General features: G+C 45.0%; 1 protein-coding gene across 13 annotated transcripts in view; it reads left to right on the top strand.

Moving 5' to 3' along the window:
* Window positions 1-19,840, top strand: part of CYP4A11 (cytochrome P450 family 4 subfamily A member 11) — a 28,682-nt gene extending 8,842 nt beyond the window's left edge. Inside the window, exons 1-12 of one of the 13 annotated variants that reach the window (XR_013402288.1) lie at window positions 7,066-7,523; window positions 10,617-10,758; window positions 11,395-11,439; window positions 12,238-12,365; window positions 13,370-13,494; window positions 13,863-14,017; window positions 14,458-14,564; window positions 14,649-14,839; window positions 14,939-15,118; window positions 15,941-16,035; window positions 16,182-16,258; window positions 18,709-19,840. Coding sequence is in view for 7 of the 13 variants with exons in the window: in XM_077958096.1 (XP_077814222.1) it covers window positions 7,329-7,523; window positions 10,617-10,758; window positions 11,395-11,439; window positions 12,238-12,438; window positions 13,347-13,494; window positions 13,863-14,017; window positions 14,458-14,564; window positions 14,649-14,839; window positions 14,939-15,072; window positions 15,971-16,035; window positions 16,182-16,258; window positions 18,709-18,904 (1,656 nt within the window). In the remaining 6 variants the exon portion in view is untranslated. Of the gene's footprint in view, window positions 1-7,065; window positions 7,524-10,589; window positions 10,759-11,394; window positions 11,440-12,237; window positions 12,439-13,346; window positions 13,495-13,862; window positions 14,018-14,457; window positions 14,565-14,648; window positions 14,840-14,938; window positions 15,179-15,876; window positions 16,036-16,137; window positions 16,259-18,708 lie in introns of those variants that run through there. The other 12 variants (XR_013402289.1, XR_013402293.1, XR_013402290.1 and 9 more) reach the window with 12 other exon arrangements.
* Window positions 19,841-20,055: the final 215 nt, after the last annotated feature.

Below are 20,055 nucleotides of genomic sequence, written 5' to 3'. Positions count from 1 at the left end.
AAGGGAGAAGGGAATTCCTTTTCTTAGCAAAAGGAAGACAGCTTTGAAGAGAGCAGTGGATCTCCCAGCATGGAGGTTGAGATCTGAGAACAGACAGACTGCCTGCTCAAGTGGGTCCCTGACCCCTGAGTAGCCTAACTGGGAGATATCCTCCACTAGGTGCAGACTGACACCTCACACCTCACACCTCACACCTCACACGGCAGGGTACAACCCTGAGACGAAGCTTCCAGAGCAAGAATCAGACAGCAACACTCGCTGTTCAGCAATATTCTATCTTCTACAGCCTCCGCTGCTGATACCCAGGCAAACAGGGTCTGGAGTGGACCTCAAGCAAACTCCAGCAGACCTACAGCTGAGGGTCCTGATTGTTAGAAGGAAAACTAACAAACAGAAAGCACACCCACACCAAAACCCCATCAGTACGTCACCATCATCAAAGACCAAAGACAAATAAAACCACAAAGATGGGGAAAAAGCAGTGCAGAAAAGCTGGAAATTCAAAAAAATCAGAGCGCATCTCCCCCTCCAAAGAAATGGAGCTTATTGCCAGCAATGGAACAAAGCTGGATGGAGAATGACTTTGACGAGTCGAGAGAGGAAGGCTTCAGTCTATCAAACTTCTCAGAGCTAAAGGAGGAACTACGTAACCAGCACAAAGAAACTAAAAACCTTGAAAAAAGATTTGAAGAATGGCTAACTAGAATAACCAATGTAGAGAAGTCCTTAAAAGAACTGAGAGAGATGAAAACCATAACAGGAGAACTACGTGACAAATGACAAGCTTCAATAACTGACTCGATCATCTGGAAGAAAGAGTATCAGTGATTGAAGATCAAATGAATGAAATGAAGTGAGAAGAGAAGTGTAGAGAAAAAAGAGTAAAAAGAAATGAACAAAGCCTCCAAGAAATACGGGATTATGTGAAAAGACCAAATCTACGTCTGATTGGTGTGCCTGAAAGTGACAGGGAAAACGGAACCAAGTTGGAAAACACTCTGCAGGATATCATCCAGGAGAACTTCCCCAACCTTGTAAGGCAGGCCAACATTCAAATTCAAGAAATACAGAGAACGCCACAAAGATACTCCTTGAGAAGAGCAACTCCAAGACACATAATTGTCAGATTCTCCAAAGTTGAAATGAAGAAAAAAAATGTTAAGGGCAGCCAGAGAGAAAGGTTAGGTTACACACAAACGGAAGCCCATCAGATAAACAGCAGATCTCTCGGCAGAATCTCTCCAAGCTAGAAAAGAGTAGGGGCCAATATTCAACACACTTAAAGAAAAAAATTTTCAACCCAGAATTTCATATCCAGCCAAACGAAGTTTCATAAATGAAGGAGAAATAAAATCCTTTACAGACAAGCAAATGCTTAGAGATTTTCTCACCACCAGGCCTGCCCTATAAGAGATCCTGAAAGAAGCACTAAACATGGAAAGGAACAACAGGTACAAGCCATTGCAAAAACATGTCAAAATGTAAAGTCCATCGATGCTAGGAAGAAACTGCATCAACTAGTGAGCAAAATAACCAGCTAATATCATAATGAAAGGATCAAGTTCACACATAACAATATTAACTTTAGATGTAAATGGACTAAATGGTCCAATTAAAAGACACAGACTGGCAAATTGGATAAAGAATCAAGACCCATCAGTTTGCTGTATTCAGGAGACCCATCTCACATGCAGAGACACACATAGGCTCAAAATAAAGGATGGCGGAAGATCTACCAAGCAAATGGAAAACAAAAAAAACAGGGGTTGCAATCCTAGTCTCTGATAAAATAGACTTTAAACCATCAAAGATCAAAAGAGACAAAGAAGACCATTATATAGTGGTAAAGAGATCAATTCATCAGGAAGAGCTAACTATCCTAAATATATATGCACCCAATATAGGAGTACCCACATTCATAAAGCAAGTCTTTAGAGACTTACAAAGAGACTTAGACTCCCATACAACAATAATGGGAGACTTTAACATCCCACTGTCAACTTAGACAGATCAATGAGACAGAAAGTCAACAAGGATATCCAGGAATTGAACTCAACTCTGCACCAAGCAGACCTAATAGACATCTACAGAACTCTCCACCCCAAATCAACAGAATATACATTCTTCTCAGCACCACATCACACTTACACCAAAATTGACCACATAGTTGGAAGTAAAGGACTCCTCAGCAAATGTAAAAGAACAGAAATTATAACAAACTGTCTCTCAGACAACAGTGCAATCAAACTAGAACTCAGGACTAAGAAACTCAATCAAAACCGCCCAACTACATCAAAACTGAACAACTTGCTCCTGAATGACTACTGGGTACATAACGAAATGAAGGCAGAAATACAGATATTCTTTGAAAACAATGAGAACAAAGATACAACATAGCAGAATCTCTGGGACACATTTAAAGCAGTGTGTACAGGGAAATTTCTAGCACTAAATGCCCACAAGAGAAAGCAGAAAAGATCTAAAATTGACACCCTAGCATCATGATTAAAAGAACTCGAGAAGCAAGAGCAAGCACATTCAAAAGCTAGCAGAAGGCAAGAAATAACTAAGATCAGAGCAGAACTGAAGGAGATAGAGACACAAAAAACCCTCCAAAAAATCAATGAATCCAGGAGCTGGTTTTTTGAAAAGATCAACAAAAGTGATAGACCACTAGCAAGACTTATAAAGAAGAAAAGAGAGAAGAATCAAACAGACACAATAAAAAATGATAAAGGGGATATCACCACCGACCCCACAGAAATACAAACTACCATCAGAGAATACTATAAACACCTCTACATAAATAAACTAGAAAACCTAGAGGAAATGGATAATTTCCTGGACACTTACACTCTCCCAAGACTAAACCGGCAAGAAGTTGAATCCCTGAATAGACCAATAGCAGGCTCTGAAATAGAGGCAATAATTAATAGCCTACCGACCAAAAAAAGTCCAGGACCAGATGGATTCACAGACAAATTATACCAGAGGTACAAGGAGGAGTTGGTACCATTCCTTCTGAAACTATTCCAATCAATAGAAAAAGAGGGAATACTCCCTAACTCATTTTACGAGGCCAACATCATCCTGATACCAAAGCCTGACAGAGATACAACAAAAAAAGAGAATTTTAGACCAATATCTCTGAAGAACATCGATGCAAAAATCCTCAATAAAATACTGGCAAACTGAATCCAGCAGCACATCAAAAAGCTTATCCACCATGATCAAGTGGGATTCATCCCTGGGATGCAAGGCTGGTTCATCATCTGCAAATCAATAAACACAATCCAGCATATAAACAGAACCAAAGACAAAAACAACATGATTATCTCAATAGATGCAGAAAAGGCCTTTGACAAAATTCAACAAACTTCATGCTAAAAACTCTCAATAAATTCGGTATTGATGGAATGTATCTCAAAATATTAAGAGCTATTTATGAGAAACCCACAGCCAATATCATACTGAAAGGGCAAAAACTGGAAGCATTCCCTTTGAAAACTGGCACGAGACAGGGATGCCCTCTCTCACCACTCCTATTCAACATAGTGTTGGAATTTCTGGCCAGGACAATCAGGCAAGAGAAAGAAATAAAGGATATTCAGTTAGGAAAAGAAGAAGTCAAATTGTCCCTGTTTGCAGATGACATGATTGTATATTTAGAAAACCCCATGGTCTCAGCCCAAAATCTCCTTAAGCTGATAAGAAACTTCAGCCAAGTCTCAGGATACAAAATCAATGTGCAAAAATCACAAACATTCTTATAAACCAGTAACATACAAACAGAGAGCCATATCATGAATGAATTCCCATTCACAATAGCTTCAAAGAGAATAAAATACCTAGGAATCCAACTTACAAGGGATGTAAAAGACCTCTTCAAGGAGAACTACAAACCACTGCTCAGTGAAATAAAAGAGGACACAAACAAATGGAAGAACATACCATGCTCATGGATGGGAAGAATCAATATTGTGAAAATGGTCATACTGCCCAAGGTTATTTATAGATTCAATGCCATCCCCTTTAAGCTACCAATGACTTTCTTCACAGAATTGGAAAAAACTGCTTTAAAGTTCATATGGAACCAAAAAAGGGCCCGCATTGCCAAGACAATCCTAAGCCAAAAGAACAAAGCTGGAGGCATCATGCTACCTGACTTCAAACTATACAAGGCTACAGTAACCAAAACAGCATGGTACTGGTACCAAAATAGAGATATAGACCAATGGAACAGAACAGAGCCCTCAGAAATAATACCACACATCTACAGCCATCTGATCTTTGACAAACCTGACAAAAACAAGAAATAGGGAAAGGATTCCCTATTTAATAAATGGTGCTGGGAAAAGTGGCTAGCCATAAGTAGAAAGCTGAAACTGGATCCTTTCCTTACTCCTTATACAAAAATTAATTGAAGATGGATTAGAGACTTAAATGTTAGACGTAAAGCCATAAAAACCCTAGAAGAAAACCTAGGTAATACCATTCAGGACACAGGTATGGGCAAGGACTTCATGTCTAAAACACCAAAAGCAATGGCCACAAAAGCCAAAATTGACAAATGGGATCTAATTAAACTAAAGAGCTTCTGCACAGCAAAAGAAACTACCATCAGAGTGAACAGGCAACCTACAGAATGGGAGAAAATTTTTACAATCTACTCATCTGACAAAGGGCTAATATCCAGAACCTATAAAGAACTCAATCAAATTTACAAGAAAAAAACAAACAACCCGATCAAAAAGTGGGCAAAGGATGTGAACAGACCCTTCTCAAAAGAAGACATTCATACAGCCAACAGACACATGAAAAAATCCTCATCATCACTCGCCATCAGAGAAACGCAAATCAAAACCACAATGAGATACCATCTCACACCAGTTAGAATGGCAATCATTAAAAAATCAGGAAACAACAGGTGCTGGAGAGGATGTGGAGAAATAGGAACACTTCTACATGGTTGGTGGGACTGTAAACTAGTTCAACCATTGTGGAAAACAGCGTGGTGATTCCTCAAGGATCTAGAACTAGAAATACCTTTTGACCTAGCCATCCCATTACTGGGTATATACCCAAAGGATTATAAATCATGCTGCTAAAAAGACACATGCACATGTATGTTTATTGCAGCACTATTTACAATAGCAAAGACTTGGAATCAACCCAAATGTCCATCAGTGACAGACTGGATTAAGAAAATGTGGCACATATACACCATGGAATACTATGCAGCCATAAAACAGGATGAGTTCGTGTCCTTCGTAGGGACATGGATGCAGCTGGAAACCATCATTCTCAGCAAACTATCGCAAGAACAGAAAACCAAATACCGCGTGTTCTCACTCATAGGTGGGAATTGAACAATGAGATCACTGGGACACAGGAATGGCAACATCACACACTGGGTCCCATTGTGGGGAGGGGGCGGGTGAAGGATAGCATTAAGAGATATACCTAATGTAAATGACTAGTTAATGGGTGCAGCACACCAACATGGCACATTTATACATATGTAACAAAGCTGCACGTTGTGCACATGTACCCTAGAACTTAAAGTATAATTTTAAAAAATAAAAATTTTTTAAAAAGTTTCAAATCAACATATGCTGTCTAGGCTGCAGAAAAAAAACTTAATGTGTATACATTTTTCCTGGAAATGTAAATTAGTTCTGCCACTGTGGAAAGTAGTTTGGAGAGTTCTCAAGGAACTTGAAATAGAACTACTATTTGACCCAGCAATCCCAATGTTAGCTATATATCCAAAAGAAAATAAGTTATTCTACCAAAAAGATACCTCTACTTGTACATTCATCACAGCATTATTCACAATAGTAAAGACATGGAATCAAGCTTGGTGTCCATCAATGGTGGACTGGATAAAGAAAATGTGATACATATACAGAGTGGAATACTAGGCAGCTGCAAAAAGTAATGAAATCATGTTCTTTGCAGCAACATGGATGAATTGGGATGCAATCATCCTAAGCAAATTAACACGGCAACAGAAAACCAAATACCACATGTTCTCACTTATAAGTGGGAACTACGTGTTGGGTACTTATGGACATAAATATGGGAACAATAGACACTGGAGACTACTAGAGGGGTAGGTACAGATATGAGTAAGCATTGAAAATTTGACTAATATATGCCATACTCACTACCTGAGTGGCAGAATCATTTGTATCCAAACCCTTGGCATCACACAATATACCAGTGTAAAAAACCTGCATACATACCTGAATCTAATATAAAAGTTTAAATTATAAAAAGATGAAAAAAAAGAATGCTCATGCACAGATATGCATGTAAAAATGCCAGGGAGGGTTAATTCATAGCAATAGTTACTATTTAACCTACTTTACTTGAGGTTGGCAAAGCAATCATTTTTTAAATATTAATTTCTGTTCACTACAGATTGTTCTCAACAAAGTAGCCAGGGCTCCTGAACAGAGTGCAAAGTTCTGATTGTGTAATTGTATACTATTTAAGATGAAAGAGAATTGATAAACATGCTCCTGCTGTGGCTATAGTACTAGACTGAAGTAGGTCTAAAATTGCTCTAGGACTTTCTCCGGTACAGAAAGTAAACCTATCAATGGGGGAAAAAAATCATAACTAACATTATGTAGAATTTTTTTAATTGTCATGTATATGAACTGAGAAAAAAATCATGCTATGGATGTTATGAAACCAATCTCCCCAATGGAATAAAATAAAGTACTTGAACAGCTGCCATATTAGCATCTGTTTGCCCATATCATCATCCAGTTAACAGAAAGACGTAATTCCCACTCCTCACTCAATATATAGATGGAAGTGGTTTTTACGGTAAATAAAATTAGATTTAAATAAGATAAAAGTAATGATTCAGGACTTGGTTAATGTTAAGTTTAAATGTACATATCATATTGAGAATTTTCTTTGAATGTATAACAGAAAAAAGTGCTACTGAATGAACATTATTGCAATGTAGTAAAGCAGAATGTAAATTCCTTGAGGTCAGCATTCAAGTCTGTTTTCCTCACAGCGGTGCCTGGCACACAGTAAATGCTCATTAAATATTTGTGAGGTACATGGACAGGGGAATGTGGTAGACAGCTGATGAAGCTTTTCTTCCATTGTTCCCCTAGGAACATATGGATCGTAGGAACTAGGATCCATAGTCAATCGATTATGAACCCTGAGGTCCAAGTTCTGCCCTCCCCCTTCACTCTCCCCACAAGTGGGCGGGACAATCCTCCCAGGACTTCAGCACAGGTGGACAGGGGTGGGCAGGGAGAGGTAGGGGCACTCAGAGATCCAGCAGGTGCTACACCATGAGTGTCTCTGTGCTGAGCCCCAGCAGACTCCTGGGTAGTGTCTCCGGGATCCTCCAAGTGACCTCCCTGCTCATTCTGCTTCTGCTGCTGATCAAGGCTGCTCAGCTCTACCTGCACAGGCAGTGGCTGCTCAAAGCCCTCCAGCAGTTCCCGTGCCCTCCCTCCCACTGGTTCTTCGGGCACTTCCAGAAGGTAGGGAGGAACTCAATGGGGGAGTGGGAGGGCAAAGAGGGATGGGGCTCTGAGATCCTGGTCACAAAATCCATAGAGAAAAGCCTTGTTTTGTAACAAACATGAGGCCTCAAAGGAACACCCAGCCTACCTCTCTAGTGTCAGCTTGTCCCAGTCATGACGAGCTCACTCCTCCCATGAAGCCCATCCTGCTGGGCCTCAGCTCTATACCCATGCCCTCCTTCTGCAGATATCAAGTGTGTCTTGGCAGTCCTGCATGTGGAGGGCAATGCCTGATTGTCTCCAGGCTGATTACCCCATGAGTCTTGGCTTTTCTCAAAGAACAAGGCTTCTAGATGCTCCCTGCCCAGTCACTCAATGCCATCCCCTCTGCCTGGCCCTGCGTTTGCCTGGGAGCACAGACACCCATCTGAGGAATCCGTGCCGTGAGGAGTTCATGGTCTGTGAAGAATACAGGCAGGAATTTGAGAAGGCGCCAGACTGTAGGAAAAGAGCTCACTCTGCTGGGGTGGATATCCGAGGCAGAGATCTGCTGGTGTAGGGAACCAACTGGCTAAGTAAGTTTCCCCAAGACTCATGGAATTTCCACAACACGTGATTTAGGACCTGAAAACCTGACAATTGTGGGTACACATGAAGGGGGCAGCCTGCACAATGTTCTCCAGGTGAGGAGACTGGTGTCTGAGTTGCACATTGAACAGTGTCTGTTGACCTCCTGGCTCTCCTCCCACACACCCGGACTGTGAGCTCCCTGGATGTGAGCATGTCATCCCCTCCCTGTGCCCCAGCAATCAGCAAAATCCTGGCACACCTTGATGGTCAGCTCAGGTGTGTAGAGCAAGCTTGTCCAACCCATGCCCCATGGGGCTGCGTGTAGCTCAGGATGGCTTTGAAGGTGGCCCAACACAAATTCATAAACTTTCTTAAAACATTATGAGATTATTTTGCAATTTGTTTGAGCTCATCAGCTATCATTAGTGTTAGTGTATTTTATGTTTGGCCAAAGACAATTCTTTTTCTTCCAATGTGGCCTAGGAAAGCCAAAAGATTAGACATGCCAAGTGTAGAGGAACAGAGGAAAAAGAGAAAGGAGCAGCAAGAGGGCTGAGGAGGGACACAGCCCATCCCCTGTGCACTACTATCCCTGCATGGGGAGGGGGGAAGGTAGGAACAGAGCAAGGTAAGGGGCTGCATGGAGAGGGACTCACCAAGGTGCTATGAATTGAACATACTTAAGTGGAGATAGAGGTTGCAGGGAGCTGAGGCCTGTTGTTTCTCAGTAAAGGAGGCAACATAGTTCTCAGCAGAGCAGAACCAATGTGGGGACCTGACAGTGTTCAAGCCCTATATGGACTGGTCCCAATACCACTCTGCCTTCTTTCCCATTCTCCTCCTTCACCATATGTTACTCACTACCTCACTACCTGCCTATGCATTTCAACCTCTAGGCCTCTGATCACACTGTGCTTGCTACCTGGAATTATCTTCTCACTCATATCTATCTGTCAAGGCCCAGCACCAAGCTACCTCCTTCAAGAAGGCCTCCTGGGCCTCCCAGTAGTGAAGGGCCAACCCTTTTTTCTATGGGCTATCCTTCTCAAGAGGCCAGAGCAGTGTTAACTTGACTCGGTTATTTTTCTGCAGTGTCATAAGTGTGGGCTTCTTCTGGGAGAGACCATCTCAGATTTATCTTTGTAACCCAATAGTCCCTCAGTAGATGATGACTCAATGAGTGAGGAAGAGTTTTCTAATGTTCAGTTCTGAGTTAGGTCCCTCTTCAAAGCTTCCCCAGATGCTTATCCTTCCTTTCATCTCATGTCCATTATCCCCTACTGCACAGCCTCTAATCTTCCTTACCCCCCAACTAGACTGAAAATTCCACACAGATAAGGACCACAGCTGTGTCCTAATGCAGTGCCTGAACCACACTGGGCACATAGTGTGTGCGCAGTAAGCGTGTGCCGAATGAAGGAGCCTGTCCCACAGTAGGGCAAACTGCCTCAGAGCTGGAGAATATGATTGTCAGAAGGAGGTGGGCAGACATTAGATACTTATGTGGTAGACAGTTGCTTTGAGTTACTAGAAGCAGTTGAAATAAAGAAGAGTTGGCTACATGGAACATCACTAGGACCCAATGTCTATGAGGGTTCCAGATGAGATTAAAGCAAAGCTGAGTCTTGGAAGCTGAGGAGAGCTGGCTGCTCTGTGGCAGAGGGGAAGGGCATTTACGGTAGAGAAAAGAGCAAGTGCCAGGGCCCAGAAGAGTGAGCAGGTGTGTGAATCAGCAGCAGTGGTGGCATTGGCATTGGAGCTGAAACAAACAGGTGATGATGGAATTGCCAGCAGGGCTGGAGGCAAGAAAAGAGAAGTTGAAGCCAGAAAGCCAAGGGCTTTGTGATCCACATCGAAGAGTTTAGAAAGATGACTGCAGGCGGCAGGGAGCTCATAATTCATTGATAAATGAAAATACAAATAAGAAACTCAAATCTCAAAATTATAGTCCAACACCAGCACCATATGCATATACCCAGACTCTATCCCATAAATCTGCACATTTTCAACATGTAGAATACTATTATGCACACAATTTTATAGTTAGTCTTTTTTTGCTTAGCCATACACATCCCAAATGCTATTTTATCTTAACAAATATTTACCATATATGCTGGGATAATATTGAAAATATAACAAGTATGATTATATAAAATTATTGTGTAATTTTAAATGTTTGCATTAATTCATTTTATTCTCTAAATATACTAAATCATTTTACAAATCTACTTATCAAGTAATATGAGTTATGCACATAGCCCATGGAAATTGTTGTATTTAGGACTTCCAGAGATTTTACACAACATGAAGACAAAGGCTGACTTAAATTTCTGCTGGCAGTATTGAGTGAGGGCTCATAGCACTTGGCCTAATGTCAAGTCCTGGGGAGAGAACAAGAATCTGGATTACAGCTCAAGTCATCAGAAATTGATCTAAATCCCTAACCTCTGCTACATGGCTCCTGTGGTTGTCCTGCCCTTCACTCCTGCTGCAAAGACTAGAAGTAAATGAAAGTGTTCATCTGTCTACCCTCATTGACAGTTCCAACAGGACCAGGAGCTACAAAGGATTCGGAAATGGGTGGAGATGTTCCCAAGTGCCTGTCCTCTTTGGCTATGGGGAGGCAAAGCTCGTGTCCAGCTCCATGACCCTGACTATATGAAGGTGATTCTGGGGAGATCAGGTGAGATAGAACTCCCATCCCAACTGCAATGTCTCTTCCCTCTTGACACATGCCCCTGGGTCTGTAAAATTCCAGAAGAGAATGGCTGTTCAAACATCAATATCTGAAACCTCTCCCATGCATCCACCAAGCCCACCATGCCCAGGCTGTAGTCAAAAATATTTACTGAATAGTGAATGTTTAAAACAGTATGTGGGGCTGAATTTTCTATTCTTTTTTCTATTTCTCTATTAAGAAAATTGAGGTTCTCTGAAATGTAAATTGCCCCAGATCTGTAAAACAAATTTCATACCCACATTGACTTGGGTTTCGAAGCTCTAATTGTTGCCTGTCCTGGTATGCAGGTGACTAGGAAAACATCAATGTAGAAAATCCCATGGCTCTGTATTATTCATTGTCATTGAAGACCTAGCCTATGTGTCTCACCAGTTCACCTTCCTAGCCCTCTGGGTGTTTTCCTGATGGAACACTGAGTCTGTCTTCCTGAGCTCACACTGATATTCAGCATAGAAATAGAAGTGGGAGATGACATGGGTCAAACTGCCAACTGACAGACACCAAGAACTGATGGCTGCCTCTGAGACTGCCTTGCTTAGTAGCTCCTAGTTTCCTATAAAGCCCTTTCTTACCTTTCAGACCCGAAATCCCATGGTTCCTACAGATTCCTGGCTCCATGGATTGGTATGTGTGCAAACTAGGGCTGCAGCCCACTCCCTAGTTAGGTTTGAGTTATTTCTTTGGCTCACAGAAAACAACAGATTAGGGGCCATCCCCAAATCAAGCCTCATTTCCTTCTTCTTTTTTTTTTTTTTTTTTTTTTTGAGACGGAGTCTCGCTTTGTCACCCAGGCTAGAGTGCAGTGGCCGGATCTCAGCTCACTGCAAGCTCCGCCTCCCAGGTTCACGCCATTCTCCTGCCTCAGCCTCCCACGTAGCTGGGACTACAGGCGCTCGCCACCTCGCCCGGCTAGTTTTTTGTATGTTTTAGTAGAGACGGCGTTTCACCATGTTAGCCAGGATGGTCTCGATCTCCTGACCTCGTGATCCGCCCGTCTCGGCCTCCCAAAGTGCTGGGATTACAGGCTTGAGCCACCACTCCCGGCCCTCATTTCCTTCTTCTAACAAGACCCTCACCTCTTCCTAATGCTGGTGCAAACCTTCCTGAGGCTCAGCTTCTTCCATTTCCTGTCTCAGTTCTCTCCAGACATCCTTGGCCTCACATTTATTTCACATCTGCCCACAACCCTTTTCAACCTTTATCTCACAGCTCACATCATAATCACATGGATGTAGCAGCTCAATCAGAAAATTCGCATGCCTGGAACGTACCTCCTTTTCCTACATTTGCCCATGATGTGGCTTCTTCTGGATAGTTCTCTCCCCAAGAAGCCACCTTTCTCCCTCCCAAATTGTCACCAGTCATCCCTAGGTCTGTGCAGCCCCCGACACACACACATACACACATTCATGTCTACCTTAGGGTACGGCTTGCTCCTGTTGAATGGGCAGACATGGTTCCAGCACCGACGGATGCTGACCCCAGCCTTCCACTATGACATCCTGAAGGCCTACGTGGCGCTCATGGCCGACTCTGTACGAGTGATGCTGGTGAGTCCATGTCTCTCTGCTCTCCCCACACCCACGCACAGCACACACTCTCACGAACTCCACTCTCAACCCTGTGTCCCACAGGCGGCTGTAGACATAGACACATGGAACAACACTCTCATGTCATTGCTGTGAGAGTAGAGGGTTCCCCAGAGTTGTATAAAGTAGGAGAACACCCAGGCATCAGGTCAGATCCACACTTTGTTCCCCACCATAGGAATAGAGATTCGTGGTGAACACAAGGCCCTTCTCCTCCCACTTTGAAACCCTCAGCACAAGGGACTGGAGGAGTGTGCAATCTTGTTGGACAGCAGGACTTCCTATGCTGGCTGGCCTGGGCAATGGCAGCCTCAGTGGCAGCATGGACAGGCCAAGATGTCACCCACCCGGGCTCTAGCCTGGGGCCCCAGGTTTCTGCATAGATTTAAACCACCCTTGGAAGGAAATGAACACCAGGTCTATGTTCTCAGAGCAATATCTGCCATAGCATCATCTCCGATCAGGACTCTGATTTCTCACCCAACTGTGCCCAGCAAATTTTGATGAATGGAAAAGAATTGAAGTCTCTGTTTTCTCTACAACAGAATGCCCATACTAGCCCCTTAAGCTATCTTTGGCACTGAAACTTTCCTACTAGTCCCTCAGAACTAGCTCAGCTCTCAGAACACTGAAGAGTCCCCCATTATTTATCCCAGAACAACAATAACAACAAAATTTTCACAACCATATGTCCTAACTGAATCTCAAAATTCAATACTTAATCCATGCTATTGCGAGAGGATCTGTTTAATGTTGAATGAAAAGAATTAGGGGTCAATTTACCAACACTGGCTTTACAGTCCCAGTTTCTACAATGCATCTGCTCTGTAAAAGGAACAATCCCAACCAAGATATCTGCAAGCTACAGGAAAAAACAAGATATCTGCAGGTACAGGAAAAAGCCAGGCCTTATTAGCAAAGCACTTCTTGGAGATTAAGAAGGTTCATGCCCCCTCCCACCACAGGACAAATGGGAAAAGCTCCTTGGCCAGGATTCCCCTCTGGAGGTCTTTCAGCACGTCTCCTTGATGACCCTGGACACCATCATGAAGTGTGCCTTCAGCCACCAGGGCAGCATCCAGGTGGACAGGTCAGTGCTAACCCTCCAGTTGCAGGGCCCTTGTTCTTATCAAGCGGAGTGCACATACCTGAGGGGCAGGTGGGGGAGCGTGAAGGCTCACCTCCACACAAAGGAAGAGTCAGTCTCTGACCAAACTCTAATTCCAGTCCTGACCAAACAAAGTCTCAGGAACAGATGCCTAATTCCTAGCACAGGTAGACCCTGGTTGTTCATACCATCTGACAAAGGCCAAAGGATAATAGGGCTGTAAGACAGAAGAAACATTGCCTCAAGGCTGCTTGTCCCCATTATCTGAGGCTGCCTCCTCTCAGACCCCATTCTACTTCCGGGTAATGGGCCCACCCCTACTATGGTCTCTTCCTCATACTCTCCCGCAGGGATTCTCAGTCCTACATCCAGGCCATTAGTGACCTGAACAACCTGGTTTTTTCCCGTGTGAGGAATGTTTTTCACCAGAATGACACCATCTACAGCCTGACCTCTACTGGCCGCTGGACACACCGCGCCTGCCAGCTCGCCCATCAGCACACAGGTTCTGTCTCTTCCTCTTGTCTCCCGGCCTTTCCCAGGCACAGTGGAAGAACCTGCCCTGACTCCTCAGGCAGAAAAGGCCCCTAGGAACCCTGCAGAAGCCAGAACACACTCAGTCTGGGGAATTCCCTTGCTCAGGGGCTGGGAGCCGAGATGTGAGGGGCCAGATTCTGTGCCTTAGTTTATCAATGTCCCCACATGGAAGTAACTGAATGAAACCCTGTCCAAACGGCATTCAAACGGGGCCTTCATGAACTGTGCCACTGGAGGAAGGGGTGCCCTGCCTCACACAGTACTAGAGCTTCTACCCCTGACCCTGCACCCACACTCACATTCATGCTGATATCTACCAGACACCCACATGGGGGCACTTGGGCAGCTAGGCCTCCTGGGGGCTGCTGATGGTCTCAGCTCTGCCTGGTAACCATTGTTCTGGTACAGACCAAGTGATCCAACTGAGGAAGGCTCAACTACAGAAGGAGGGGGAGCTGGAGAAGGTCAAGAGGAAGAAGCACTTGGATTTCCTGGACATCCTCCTTTTGGCCAAAGTGAGTATGTGTAGGAGAGGCCTGAGTCTTTGCCCAGAAGTACAGAGCAAGTACAGCCCTGCACTTTCACCACGGTCTTCCCAGATGGAGAATGGGAGCATCTTGTCAGACAAGGACCTCCGTGCTGAAGTGGATACATTCATGTTCGAGGGCCACGACACCACAGCCAGTGGGATCTCCTGGATTCTGTATGCTCTGGCCACACACCCCAAGCATCAGGAGAGGTGCCGGGAAGAGATCCATGGCCTCCTGGGTGATGGAGCCTCCATCACCTGGTGAGTGAGGGCTCAAAAGATGGGGTTCCATGCCTTCTCTACAGGGGAAGCCCCTGGTCTGCCCAGGCCTTGCTGATGTTCAGGATGGGCTTGTTTCAGGAACCACCTGGACCAGATGCCCTACACCACCATGTGCATTAAGGAGGCACTGAGACTCTACCCACCGGTGCCAGGCATTAGCAGAGAGCTCAGCACTCCTGTCACTTTCCCTGATGGGCGCTCCTTGCCCAAAGGTATGAACGTCCCCCACCCTCTCGCCTAAACTCTCCACAGGGACATGTGGTGGGTCAGAAATCCATGTGTGCTTCAGAGTTCTGCACATCTCTGGGTCTCCCTTTTGTATTAAAAAAATCAAAAACATACTTTGTATTTAGGATTAAGAATTTGAAATGTCTGGCCGAGAGCTTGAACCCACCAAAAGTTCAAGAAATAAATGTTAATCTCCGAATGTGGCCTTGGGTCAGTAACTCTAAAATTCTACTCCTTGAGATGTGCGGGGCTGGAAAGAGAATCAGACAAGGGCAGAGAGGGATGTGTTTCTTTCCTCATGGGGTCAGTGCAAAAGAGGCTGATCAGGAATCTCATTTCCCGGGTCAGCTGTTGTCCAGTCTCTGAGGAACTCTCAGGTTGATGGCGGAGAGCAGCTGATGACCAGATCTGGGGCCACCAAGGCACAACCTCCCCAGTTCTGGTCCCAGTCCTGCCATAACCTAGTTGTGTGAACATAGACAAGACAATTGGTCTCTTTGAGACTCAGGTATCTCCCCTGAAAACTGAGAGCAAAAGAATGTCTTCCTTGGAGCGCTGTTATATTGAGTGAGTTCATGTATATTCTGCAACGGACCTTGGAGGATATTTGATGAATGTGAAATGTCCCTGAACTTACTCTAAACAGTAATGCTCTGATTCTTTCTTGCTTCTCATTCCTGCATAAATGGTTGTCTATTCATCATCTGAACTCACATGCTTTGTCAAGCCTAACCCACCTGCATAATGGCAGAATCATCCCAGTCAAAGTGACAATTTGTGGAAAGTAGGCCTTTTGGGCCTTCTTTTGCCCCTGCTGGCTGAAGTACCAGGCCACCCCGGGAGAATGATCAGTCTTCTCTCTGTTTCCAACCTGCACCACAGGTATCACAGTCATGCTCTCCATTTATGGCCTTCACCACAACCCAAAAGTGTGGCCCAACCCAGAGGTATGTAGTCCCTGAGAGGAGGAAGTGGGGTGATCTCTCAAGACCAATACCTTCTCCTGCTTCCACCTCTGGGAGTCCTGTCCCCTCGTGGGTGGCAAGTAGGGGCTGGATCCTTACCTATCCTGGCTCTGGCGCTCTCTCTGCAGGTGTTTGACCCTTCCCGTTTTGCACCGGGTTCTGCTCAACACAGCCACGCTTTCCTGCCCTTCTCAGGAGGATCAAGGTGAGACGTCCTGTGTGGTAATTGGAAGAGAGAAATAAGGGAAGTCTCTGGTCAACCCTCTGATCTTTGAGAGCCAGATGTTCATATGTGGCGTCTTCAGATGTGCCCTTAGATGTTGGTACTTGTGGGAAAGTCAGGCACCTGGTGTGGGTGTCTCTGTACAAAAGGAAGGTGGCATTCCAGAGCACCCCATGGAGACTTTGCTCCCTCTGCTTCCTCAAATAGGCAGCCTGAATTCACTGTCAGTGCATGTTCCACCCTTCAGTATATTCACATATTTTCCTCACTTCAGGGATATGAATTATCAAAATTAGATATTCTCCAGTGAATTCAACTTCAGCTGTTTGCTTTTCTCAGTTATCACGAATAGTAAACAGCAGATTTCTCTCTCCCCACACATCCTCAATGCTGCACACAACTTTCCCTATTTAATTCACCAGTCTGCCATAGAGATGAATCATTGAAATTTTTGCGTCTGTTTCTAATACAGATGACCTGCAAGTCCTACCTTTCAAGCCACATAAGGGAGAGGTTAAGGTAGCCCTTTGAAGAAAGTTTTACAACAGTGTGTGTCATATCATACATTTTTCTGTCTTGCCCAATGAAATTGTTACTGCATTATATAGTGTTCACATATTTATGTCTATTTCCCCATTTGGCAAATCTGTACATACCTTGGGATCTTTATGCCATAGTCCTGTAATCCACTTAGCACAATATTGGCCGAAAACACAAAAATGTGAACAGTACACTGTCTTGGAGAGAAAAGCACAATAATTATTATATAACGCACAACATTTGAAGACTCCTGGTATGTGAAATATAAAACACACTTGAAATAGCTGCTGAGCTGGAGAGGAAAACTCCAGAATGGCTGCGGTGGAAATCATCGTGGCATCAGAAATTGTCCTGTGACATACAAACAGGCAAAACAATACAAATTCTTAGTAGAAACAAAGTTTGTTCAAAGAAATAATTATGTGACTTCTTCAAATGGTGAGTTCACTTTCACAGAACAGGCTTTAAGAAAAAGCTTCCTCCTGAAACTCCTTCTCCAGCACTGGTCTGTCTATCCCAGCATGAGAAAGTCTTCCTAAACATTGCCTGCAAATCATGTCGCTGCCATTAGAAAACCGGAGAGCATTCCTAAGCTCCATTTCTAGCTCAGAACTATATTTACTCTCAGTGTATTTCCTTCTATTTTATTCATTTTAAAACTTAAATAACATCATTCAAATATAAAAGTATTTCTTAAGCCTACCTCTGTGGGTCAAGTCCTGTGCAGCGTGATAAGAAAACAGAGATAAAAGGTACAAAAATGTGTTGTACAAAAATATATCCTGTGCTCCAGACACACATCATTCCATCATCCATCCTTTCACTCATTCACTCACTGAGTGGCTTGTCGAGTGTCCCTGTCCCTGGTGCTGTCTGAGACTGTGAGTGTTCATGGATAAATCGCGAATGCTACCTGGGGGGCTGGGAGGGAGAGTCACAGCTGGCAGGGAGTGAGAGGCAGCTGGGCTCTGACTTTAGCCTTGAGGATGTGGCAGGCAGAGGTGGAGGGAGGACATTCTCAGCCATCTCCACATGAACAGGCCTAGGACGTGGGCTGGACAGGTAAAATGTGGGTGAGTTAACAGCCCATAGAGGGCTTGTCTGCCAACTGAGGCATTGGGATGCTGTCCCCTCTATGATGCAGAGCGCGGGAGGGTCTGAGCTGGGCTGTGGCTTCAGTGTGCAGGGAGGGGAAGCAGAAATCCAGAAAGTCCAGGTGATAAGACTGAGGAAAGGCAAAGAAGGATGTTTCTGGGGTAGAATTAGAAGGCTACAGGGGCTGGTGGATGGAGGAGTGAGGTTAGGCAGGAACCCGGACCCTGGAGTGGGAGGCAGGTGGGGCAACAGCTGAGGACCACCCACCCAGTTCCCCTCCAAGAAGCCTCCCGTTGCCCTTCTGACTCCCTTAATCCACCCATCAGGGGCCCCCTATGAGGATTCAGGTCCCCGTGCATCCCACTACATGGGGCTTCCCACACCTGAGAGTGTGGCCCACCCTCACCCTACAGGACCTGAACTGACCTCCACACTGAAGAACAAGAAATGTTTGTGGAGGAGTGAACAAACCACTGATTAACCCTTTATCTATTCATGTGATTAGACTCTGCCTTAGAGCCCTGGCCCTGTCTTGATAAGGGTTTCAGGCCTGCTGAGAGCAGAGGTAGAAGATGGAAGTTAGAAGCTAGCCCAGGAAGACGGCTCTGTCCAAGGTTTGGGATAGTGTGAAGCCAGGATGGGGTAGAAGTGTCCATGGGCTGTAAGTGTGCAGGGGCTGGACACATGAGGTTGGGCACTGAATGCCCAGCCCAGGGCTGGGGTCAGGGGCCAAAACCTGCTCAGATCAGAATGGAGCCTGAGGCCTCTTCTCAATTCATTGTCTCTGCCTGGCCCAGGAACTGCATCGGGAAACAATTTGCCATGAACGAGCTGAAGGTGGCCACGGCCCTGACCCTGCTCCGCTTCGAGCTGCTGCCTGACCCCACCAGGATCCCCATCCCCATGGCACGACTTGTGTTGAAGTCCAAAAATGGAATCCACCTGCGTCTCAGGAGGCTCCCTAACCCTTGTGAGGACAAGGACCAGCTTTGAGGGCCTCCACCTGCCATCCTGTCTTCCTGACCCCCGCTCCTGTCTGTCTGCCCATATCCTGCTTTCTATCTGCCCACCTTCCCTTCTTCCCACCTGCCTGCTGTCCTGCCTCCTGTCCCTCAGTCTGCCTGCCCTTCTCTCTCTCACCTTTCTCCAGGCTCCCTACCTGCTTGTCTACCTGTCTCCTACCCACCTGTATCTCTTGTTGGGAGAAAAACTTGGTGTTGAGAGAAGCTGAGGCTTCTGCATGTCTGACATAATGTAAGAGTCTTGGAACATGTCGAGGGTCCAGTGTCTAAAACACCTTGTGGCCTTTGGAACACCACACTGTGTGCTAAAGGGTGGAAGGCTACCCTGACGCACCATCATCTAAGCCCAGGGCATAAAACCCCTCATGACTTGGAAAGAATCCAGGGCTCGTGGCTCTGGAATGTGTCTGGACCTGCTGGCTCCTTGCTTCTTGCTCTCCCAGGATCAATTGTATCTTGAGTTAAAAGAACCTGCTCTCTATTATCTCAAGTAGCAGAGCATATGCTAAACCATCAGTTGTAAATCATGTGCTTAATGCAATGTGCTCTTTCGACCCCCACATTCTCACCACCTGTTTCTTGGTTCGATCACCAATAAATAGTCTGGGCTTCCAGAGCTCCGGGCCTTCACAGCCTCCATACTTAGCATTGGCAACCTGGACCCACTTTCTCTCTCAAACTGTCTTTTCTCATTCCTTTGACTCTGCCGGACTTTGTCACTCCCACAACCTGGTGTTGGGTCTGATCACTCCAACATCCCTGAATCTCCACTCACCTCCCAAACTCCTGCCTGCCCTCCAGACTGTCTGCCCATACATCTATCTCCTTCTTCCTGCCTGCTTGTCTGTTTCTGTGTTAGTTTCCTATTGCTGCTGTAATAAACTATCACAATCTCAGTGATTTTAAATAACGGCTTTTTATTCTCTTATAGTTCTGGAGGTCAAAGTCAGATATGAGTTTCACTGGATGAAAACAAATTCTGGACAGGGCCAAACCCCCACCCCCAGAAGGCTTCAGGGAGAGCCCCGCCCCTTGGCGTTTCAGCTCCAGAGCTGCCTTTTTTGCATTCCTTGGTACTGTCCCCTCCTTCCTCTATAAAGCCAATGGCATCTTCAAATCTCT

The sequence above is a fragment of the Macaca mulatta genome, chromosome 1 (genome assembly GCF_049350105.2).
Source record: "Macaca mulatta isolate MMU2019108-1 chromosome 1, T2T-MMU8v2.0, whole genome shotgun sequence".
NCBI classification, from domain to species: Eukaryota; Metazoa; Chordata; class Mammalia; order Primates; family Cercopithecidae; genus Macaca; species Macaca mulatta.
The sequence above is the reverse complement of the archived record's forward strand: the minus strand, read 5'-3'. Positions and strand labels throughout refer to the sequence as shown.